The 10301-nt window shown below is 39.3% G+C and overlaps 1 protein-coding gene across 1 annotated transcript; it reads right to left on the minus strand.

The window, feature by feature from the left end:
• Nucleotides 1-919: 919 nt before the first annotated feature.
• LOC139786121 (uncharacterized) lies at nucleotides 920-2959 on the minus strand. The gene has a single exon (XM_071725274.1). The coding sequence runs from the start codon at nucleotides 2957-2959 to the stop codon at nucleotides 920-922; it is 2040 nt and encodes a 679-aa protein (XP_071581375.1).
• Between the last annotated feature and the right edge of the window lie 7342 nt (nucleotides 2960-10301).

Raw genomic sequence — 10301 nt, forward strand, 5'->3', positions numbered from 1 at the left:
GGAGATAGAGAGAGAGAGAGAGAGAGAGATTGATTGATTGATTGATTGATCATTTATTATGCCCAAGCAATGGCTACAGGGCAAAAGTATACAAAGAAAATTGTAACCGCAAGCACATGCTCTCTCTCAATAACAATATGGCAATTACAAGCCAACTTACAACTAACGCTACTTAAAACTAACGCTACTTACAACTAACGCAACTTAAAACTAATAGAGAAACATAACGCGAACTAAAATTATGGAAGAGTACACTCGCAGGAGGTACGCAAGAACAAAAGAACAAAGGCCCGTCACTCCGATTCAGACGAAAGCAAAAACGCAAAAAAGTAGGCTTTTGAATGATGGAAGTGAAGATGCAGAAGTAATTGTATCAGGAAGAGAATGCCAGAAGTATATGGAAGAAAGTTGGAAGGAATTTCTGAAAGCAACAGTTCTGTGACCAGGAATATGGAACGTTTGAGTGGATGAAGCAGCTAGTCGGTCAGATCTCCTAAGTGCTGGATCGGGAGGAGGAAAGAGCTCACGTAGATATGAAGGAGAACACATATGTAGAATGCGATAGATCTGACATCCAAGAAAGTAATATCTCCTATTTTCAACCGAAAGCCACCTCAACTGACGTCGATACGGTGTAATGTGTTCGTCACGCTTAAGGTCATAGATGAAACGAATACAACAGTTGACGAGCCTTTGCAATTTTGTATTCAACTCGCCGCTCAAACCATGATATACGAGACAACAATAATCGATATGTGGCATGATTAGGGTAGTGACAAGTTTAATCCTGAGATTGGTAGAAAGAGAGTTCTTGTTGAACTTCAAATTATTCAACGCATAATGCACTCTTTGTGAGATCAGCGAGATATGTCTCTTCCACGAAAGATTGGACATAAAAATGACACCCAAATTCCTAACCTCATTTACAAATGGTAGGGGGCGTATTATTCACAATGATGGGTGGTAGACTACTAAGATCAATGGTATTAATATAAGCTTGACTTCCAAAAATAATAACCTTAGATTTAGTAGCGTTAAGCTTTAGTCCATTCGTATTAGCATAATCAAAGATAGCATTGGCATCACATGTAATCAATTCCAAAGCCTGAAGAATATTAGCCGGTGAACATAGGCGGTAGATCTGAACATCATCCGCAAAAATCATGTGAGATGCGTAACGTAAAATCTTATAAATGTCATTAATATATAAAGAAAACAACAGAGGGCCAAGCACGGAACCTTGAGGGACTCCAGACGAAGTAAATATCCAGTCAGAAAGATTGCCCTCGTCATCAATAACTGCTTGAGAACGACCTGTTAGGTAGGAGAAAATCCAGTTTAAGACAGCGTCAGAGAAGCCTATCTGTTTGAGCTTAATAAGTAGTAGCAGATGGGAGACTGTATCGAATGCCTTGCTAAAATCAAAAAGTATCATTATTGTGATAAGTCCCTCATCAATCCCCTGCTTGATATCGTTGCAAACCCGCAGAAGCGCAGATTGAGTGTTATACCCTGAGCGGTACGCAGACTGTCTGGGATTCAGAATGTCGTATTTGTTTAGGTAGTCTAATATCTGTGAAGCGACAATTCGTTCCAGTAGTTTAGACAGTTCAGGTAAATTCGCAATAGGTCTGGTATCTGACGGCGATAGTGGTGCTCGAATCTTTGAAAGCGGGCGAATATATGCCTTCTTCCACTCTGACGGGAACGAGGAAGTGTCTAACGATCGATTAAATAAGGACACCAGTAATGGCGAAATAATAGGCCATGCAATACGCAAAACATATAGTGGAATGCCGTCTGAGCCAGAAGCATAAGAGTGAAGAGGTCTCCCAGACATAAGCTCAAAGACTGACCGAGGTGAGATGGAAGAGAAAACGAATTCGGGACGATCAGAAGGACAGGTGATCGAAGCAATGGCCGAAATAAGGTCAGAGTGAAGGCATATAGGCTGAGCATTGGAAACAGACGCATAATATAAGTTCAGCTGGTCAGACGAAAAGAAATGTAACGGAGAAGTGAGAGACAATTTTGCAAGCCCCAGCCGAGCAAGTTGTCTCCATAATTTGGCAGGGTCAATAATACCGATGAGAGACTTATAGTAAAATTCATTCTTAGCTCGCCTTATATCCGCATTGAGTTGATTTCGGAAGAGTCTGTAGGAAGCATAACCTAAGAGACTATTGGCCCGTTTAGCACGCTTATACAGCTGATCACGAGTATGTAGACGAGCAATCAATTCAGGAGTTAGCCACTGCACAGGAGGCTTCCTGATTACAAAGTTACGAATAGGGGCAAAGATGTCAAGTGCCCCCAACAAGGCACCAGACAGCACTCCACACAATCCGTCCACATTAGTGTCTTCTGACACACCATCAATTTCAGACCGTACGGCGCCAGCAATGGATACAAGGTAATCACAGAACTCAGAGTCAACAATTCCCCTGTAGTTACGCCGAGAAATAGAGCACACCGGTCTAAGTTTAGAGCTGAGTGACGTAGACAATTCCAAAAGATCATGACCGGCAATGAAAGGACTCTGAGATTTAGTGAATGATATAATTTTGTCCATATCATCCACTACAAGCACGTCAAGCCAAGAATCAGAAATTGCAGTGTGATGGGTAGGCTCAGAGTTAACAATATGCAACGATAAACCTGACATTAGTTCACGCAAATAATCCGCCTCGAAGTTAGTCGATGATAAATTGCAATTCAAGTCACCACCAATAATAATGTTTTTGTAGAGATGAGAGAATCGGTTTAGAGACTCGACAAAGTCATGCAAAAGTAGACCCTTAGGCCTTCTGTAAATAGACGCAAATAGCACCGATTCACCATCTGGTAGACGTACCTCGATAAGGAGATATTCAGGTGAATTATCACAGACGTAATTAGAGGTGGCCAAGATCTTAACTTGAAGCGACCTATGCACGTAACACGCCACTCCACCGCCCATCCATCCCTCTCTATCATGACGAACCAAGAAGTAATTGTCCAAGGCCACAGTCGCATCAGAGACATTCACATTGAGCCATGTTTCAGAGACAGAAATTAAATGATAAGAACGAGTGGCAAAATGCAGTCTAATATAATCAATATGTCCCCGCAGGGAATTGGCGTTAAATTGAGCCACGCAAAACTGAGTAGACCTCGAAACACAGCCACGATGAGCGACGGATGGCAACGAGCAATCGGAACGAGCACGTCAAACTAACTTGTCAAGATCAGACGCCGAGTCAATCTTAATAACAGGCTGACCATCCGAGTGCCTGACATGTACACGACCCCCCCTCACCCAAACATACGCATAAGATTTGTCTTTAGCGACACGCTTCGTCTGCTGCAACAGTTCGTAAGTGTCTTTGGGGAGCAGCTCGTTCACGTGCACACTCCGATCCGAACCATTATCACAGACCTCCTTCTGCATAAGCACACGCCGAGCTCGTTTTTTAGATATTACAATCTCACGAACCGCAGACGAGGCTAATGTGACGATGTAAGAGTTAGTATCTGAAGTAGGTAAGGGGCGGTCAGAAGCCCTCGCAGGCGCAGACTTACGAGCAACAGTCCTAACGTTAAGAATGTGGCACGACAATTCCGGGATTTCCAATGCCGCAAACACATTGCGAACACACTCAGAAGGGGTGACAGATATCGTGGCAGGCACACCCGAAACAATCAACTCATTCCCGGTCTCGCGCGCGACAGAACAAGAATCAGCACGATCGCTCCTAAGCCCTCGAATCTCATCCGAAAGAGCCTCACACCGCTGCTCTAACTCAACAATACGCAGGCTGTTTCGCTCGACATTGCTCGCAATACTGTTTAACTTATCGAGTTTATCTTTAAGTTCTACATTCGTTCGCCGCTGTTCCTCAACAAAAGCCGAAAATTTCGCATTAGACTCACTCAGTTTCTCAGTCAGTCTTGCATTTGATTCACTCAGTTGTTCGGTCAAACGAAGCAAAAGGTCATTAGTCGTATTATCACATTGAGACTGAGACAGAGACCGCGACTGAGCGCCGACGCTTACAGGAGCAGTCATAGTGTCAAAATTAACTGTTGATACAGAACTTTCTACCTCAGGTGTGAGAGGTAAATTGAGAGAACAAGACAATGACTTGCAACAAGTGTCGGCGTACTTGGTGACCGAATACGGCTTAACACAGCCCGGATGAAATATTCTCCTGCACTCACATTCAATCAGGGTAGTCGCAATCGTTTTCTTACATTTAGCGCACGAGCGTTGCATCCCCACCACACATGCAGGCAATACAGCAGAAGGAATACGCAGCGATAACGCGCCCGCAGCAGCGATAGTAAAGGTCACTACACACAGACCACCTGCACGGAGTCACATATGGCAGTCAATAGTCACCCAGATAGCACGTGTCCAGAAGATAGCGTCGAGATGGAGAAACCTTTAACGCATGCGTAGCCGCGATAGCCAATTCTCAACAGAAACAGCCAAGAGCTAGGTTATAGCAGGCAAAAATATTCTCCACTAAAATGCGCATTGACAGACAGCAATCACCCAAGAGATAGCAATTGTGCTTGATAAGCAACCAAAAACATGCCAGAATCTGCAAACAAAATGGCCCGAAGGCAACTTACAGCAGAAAAGAGGATCGTTCAAAGCAAGAGCACAAAGAATAAGCACAGTATGATACTCACAGAGAGAGAGAGAGAGAGAGAGAGAGAGAGAGAGAGAGAGGGAGAGAGAGGGAGAGAGAGAGAGAGAGGAGAGAGAGAGAGAGAGAGAGGAGAGAGAGAGAGAGAGAGAGAGAGAGAGGGAGAGAGGAGAGAGGGAGAGAGAGAGAGGGAGAGAGAGAGGGAGAGAGAGAGGAGAGAGAGAGAGAGAGAGAGGAGAGAGAGAGAGAGAGGAGAGAGAGAGAGAGAGAGAGAGAGAGAGAGAGAGAGAGAGAGAGAGAGAGAGAGAGAGAGAGAGAGAGGAGAGAGAGAGAGAGAGAGAGAGAGAGAGAGAGGAGAGAGAGAGAGAGAGAGAGAGAGGAGAGAGAGAGGGAGAGGAGAGGAGAGGAGGAGAGAGAGAGGAGAGAGAGAGAGAGAGAGAGAGAGAGAGAGAGAGAGAGAGAGAGAGAGAGAGAGAGAGAGAGAGAGAGAGAGGAGAGAGAGAGAGAGAGAGAGAGAGAGAGAGAGAGAGAGAGAGAGAGAGAGAGAGAGAGAGAGAGAGAGAGAGAGAGAGAGAGAGAGAGAGTTACGCAAGGTACGATTATACATAGGTATGATGCCCGCGGGTGTCGCAATATTTCCATGGAGATGTACATATGGAGGTATTCGCGTCCTAGACTTTCCTCCAGCATTCTATCGTTGAGCGATGTTTACCATTTGATACGCGTATGAAGAAATCGGTGTAAACTAGGCCAATAACTGGTCAAATTGGTCGTTAAATTTTGTTACATTCCCAGATACAAAGTCCAAAATTGGGTCATAAGACATTTTAAAGACGTCTTATGACCCGATTTTACACAGTGTTGTCTAGGTTGTTATATCTTGTCAATAATACATGCTGGAATATCAGTATTGTTATATACTTCATTGATTGGTATTAGTACCTATAAGTTATAGTGTACAGTATTATTTCTTATTATTCAATTACAATGAAATAAGCTTATATATTTCATAGAAATATAAATTATATCAAAAGCAGCATATACGTTGACAGATTTTCATGTGCAATTATAATGATTTTCAGTATATATAGGTACATGTATAAATATATCTATGAAGTTTTACTTTTTAATAATGAATACTGCGATTAGTAAAAGCTTGTGTGCGTTAGTACTATATATAAGACAATTTTATTACAGAGGTGACAAGTATTAATATAAGTCTAATGTGTGGTATTATTTCTTTTTTATCATTCACTTACACATAAATAAGCAGCCTATGCATCGACAGATTTTTATACAATTATTAATGAATATTTTCATATGTAACTTACAACTGTGTTGGAAAACTTTTTATCAGTAATTTTTTGATAACTCTTGCGTCTCAATTTATTAAAAAATAGAGAAAAACCGGCTATAAATCACTTGTTAAAAAGTAATTTAAAAGTCGTAGTGTAAAGAAAATGTTTTTGAATATGAATTAGTATTATGTACAGTAGTAATAAAAATCTTTGAAATATGCATGGAAAAAATTATTGATAAAACCAACAAAAATAACTTGGTTGGTTTGCTTATTTTGACGTATACGCTTACACATAATATATTAGAAGTGTGATTTTGTCTTGAGGGATTTTTTTTATTAAAAACTTATTTATTTAAGGAAGATAATGAATGATTACATAAATTACACTTACCTGCAGTACCTCAGTCAAAAAGAAATATTGATATTTTCTAATTTTTAATTTCATAGATTCTTGAAAATTTATAAATAATTGATTAAAAATGATTTTAATATACGTGCTTTGTTTTACTACTATTTTATGAAGTGTAGATATTCAATTTGAAATTCAGCTTAAAATGTAACCACTTTGGCACCCTCTTAAGTCATTAGTAATCAGATGTTTTTTTGTTATTTTGAAGAACTATAACATATTAAGATTTTTCGTTCATTGATAAACATTAACTTATTTATACATTGTTAAATAAAATAGTAGCTTATCCTATTCGAATTTTTATGATGTCAGTGATTAGACTTTGCCTTATTACTATCTACGTTTTTCACTTACAAGGGAACGGTCGGAAGTGTCCCTACCCGATTTGGATGCGCTTTGGATATGTTGTTGAACATCAAAAAATATTAGACTCGTATTTTTTTTGCTGCTTATCTCGACGTTTATTGGTTGAAAAAACCCGATTTGGAACCTACCCGATTTGGATGTGCTTTGAATATGTTGTTGAGCATCAAAAAACATTAGACACGTGTTTTTTTTTGCGGCGTATCTCGACATTTAGGGGTTGAAACAACCCCTCGAAAATAACGGATTTTATAGTTTTTTGCGAATATCTTCGAACATGTAGGCGTAACGACAAAAAATTTGTACGAAATGTTTATGGCTTTTTGTGCTCTTTACAATAACGTAATAAGATTTTTCAAATTTGTCACATTTTTTAATTTAACTCCACCCCCACCTATTATTTTTGCCAAATATAACAATTTTTCCAACGCAAATTTAATAGCGTCAAATGCCAAATACATCCATGTATATTTTTATCTCAACATCTCTTATTTTTTTTACTGCTGGCCTTAGGACAATTATATAAATAAATACGCACTTTATAATTAATGGAGTGGTTTTTACTGTTAGGTTTGATACCGTCTCTTTCTCTTCTCTATTTCTTGATTACAAAAGGTATGTGAATCAAAATGTAATTAATCAAAACTGAATAATAATTCTGCGTTTTGCGTGTGTAATAACAATAGAGAGACAGCAATAAAAAATATTGAAATATTCTGATACTCTGACAAGGAGGTAATCTAAAATTTGAAGCAAAAAAAATTAACTTTATTAACTAAAAATAATTTTTTTACAACACCTTCACGGAAAGTTCGACTTTCCATGCTTGGACTTTCCTCCCTAGGAAGGAAAGTGGTTACTTTCCGCCCGCTATGCCGCCCTAGCGTGAAATTGGTCACTTTCGCCCCTCTCTAGGCATGAAAGTCGAACTTTTCATTAGTGTTGTGAAAAATATCGTGTGCACCTCGGATCAAAAGCTTTTTCAGACTCGTGTGATTTGCCGCTCTCGCCTTTGGCTCGGGTGGCAAACTTCACACTCGTCTGAAAAACGCTGCTTTCTCTCGGTGCACTATTGTGCTATACTAGGTGCTTACAACGTGACATTTTATGAACAAAAAAGATTATATAGTCACTGGCAAGACTGGCAAAGATTGAGTAAGAGCTGAATAAAAAGTTATATTCAATATCAAAGAAAAAAGTAACAAGCGTAAGAAACCAATAAAAGTTAACAATAAAAATGCACTTACATGTTCACAAAACGGCAGCGTACAACACAGTTCTTTATACTTCAGACTTATGATCTGAAATGCTTGCTTTTCGGAATTATGACACAAGCAAATAATATTCAAATGCGTGAATTTGGTTGTTGATTTTGTTGTGCCGTAACCGGGATAGTATATTATTGTAGCGGTTAATGCGACGCACGTGTTCGTTCAGATTATGATTTGCGACTGCCCGCCCAATCTTACAATTCGGCGGTATTTATAATGTCGGAGTCGACATTCCGTTGCTAGTCTAGGACTCTCGAAATAGCGTTAACCTCTCGCTGTCAGTGCCTTGCGCTGGCCCTTGCATCAGCGCTTTCGGTCATCCTGGAGTTAAAATGGAAATTTTTAAGCGTACGGCGCAACTGAACAGAAATAACGCAACACCTACCTACAGCGCGACGCCTATACCACATATCATCTCGTCTTGCCAAAAATCTAATAATGGTATCATAATAAAAATACACATGGATGTATTTGGCATTTGACGCTATTAAATTTGCGTTGGAAAAATTGTTATATTTGGCAAAAATAATAGGTGGGGGTGGGGTTAAATTAAAAAATGTGACAAATTTGAAAAATCTGATTACGCCATTGTAAGAGCACAAAAAGCCATAAACATTTCGTACAAATTTTTTGTCGTTACGCCTTATATTTTCGAAGATATTCGCAAAAAACTATAAAATCCGTTATTTTCGAGGGGTTGTTTCAATCCCTAAACGTCGAGATACGCCGCAAAAGAAACACGTGTCTAATGTTTTTTGATGCTCAACAACATATTCAAAGCGCATCCAAATCGGGTAGGTTCCAAATCGGGTTTTTTCAACCAATAAACGTCGAGATAAACAGCAAAAAAAATACGAGTCTAATATTTTTTGATGCTCAACAACATATCCAAAGCGCATCCAAATCGGGTAGGGACATTTCCGACCGTTCCCTTGTTAGTCTTAATTTCTTTTTTATTTCAGTACTGCACTTGAGTGAAATTGAATGGGAAAGTCTCATTTAAAATCAAAAGAAACATGAATTGGACGACTCGCAAAGCTTTTAAGAATTTATCAAGTCGTCAACAATATAATCGTTTATGCCTTCGTAGAGAATTCCATCTTTCTGCGGGTAAAAGACACACTCAAGATCAAAATAGAAGTAATAATTCTTCAACTTATTCATGTGAACAGAATTGTTATCCTGTGATTTGTGAAATTTTGGGAAGTAGTGAAACTGAAGAGAATGTAGCTTTCACCACTTACTTTGAAGAAACGTCTTTGGACTTTCCATCACAAACGCCAAGTGCTCATGATAATGCAGTAGAAGCAATAGTACACGAAGATTCGCAACCCCAAAATGTCGAAATAGATTGTTTTCAAAACTGTTTACGACAATGCTGCCTGGACATGAATATAAATCATGCTCAGACTACAGCAATTTTAAGAGTACTTCGTAAGCATAAATGTTTACAAAATTTGCCAAAAGATAGCAGAAGTCTTTTCAAAACAAGTCGTGATTGCATTAACTTTGTACCGATTGGCTCAGGTGTACATTGGCATATTGGTTTTGTAAAACCGTTAGAAAAGCACCTTTTGCTTTACGATGCAGATGAAATTCCGCCTGTTCTAGAAATAGAACTGAGCACTGACGGTTTATCATTGAGTAGAAGCAATCCTATGCAATATTGGCCTTTACAATATAGGGTCATTAATATTCCTTATTTCAAGCCGGTGATTATAGGTGTGTACAAAGGACTTGAGAAACCTTGCGATGTATATAAGTTTTTTGAAAATCTTGTTGATGAGGTGAAAAGAGCTAATAGACTAGGAGGAATACTAATACGTAATCGTCGTATTCCTATAGTGTTTAAAAATTTTGTTGCCGACGCTCCGGCGAGAGCTTTAGTTTTAAATCATTATGGACACAATTCCGGTAATCCATGCTCTAAATGCAAAGTTAATGGTTTCCGACATGAGAATCGAATGGTTTACTTGGGCATCAATCACGAAAAGCGAACAAATGAACAATATATATCTTGTGTGGATGAGGACCATCAAAAAGGAAAAAGTCCATTACAGGATCTTGGAATACCGATTGTCACAAGGGTGCCTTTTGAAATTATGCATCTGGTATACGCCGGTGTTACTGCGAGGCTATTAAGTGCGTGGTATGATGGCAAATTTGGATATGCAGCGAAACTACATAGCTCAGCGCTTAATGAAATGTCTTCACGATATGAAGAATTAAACAAGTTTTGTCCAAACGATTTTACTCGTCGTCCTAGATCTCTCGCGAAATTCTCTAAATTCAAAGCAATTGAGTTAAGACATTTTCTTTTATAT

This window comes from Temnothorax nylanderi, unplaced genomic scaffold (genome assembly GCF_030848795.1).
Source record: "Temnothorax nylanderi isolate EJ_2023f unplaced genomic scaffold, tnyl_v1.0 TNYL_tig0959_pilon, whole genome shotgun sequence".
NCBI classification, from domain to species: Eukaryota; Metazoa; Arthropoda; class Insecta; order Hymenoptera; family Formicidae; genus Temnothorax; species Temnothorax nylanderi.

Coding starts and splice junctions, on each gene's coding strand:
- LOC139786121 (XM_071725274.1), bottom strand. CDS start 2,959: ATGGGCGGTGGAGTGGCGTGTTACGTGCATAGGTCGCTTCAAGTTAAG.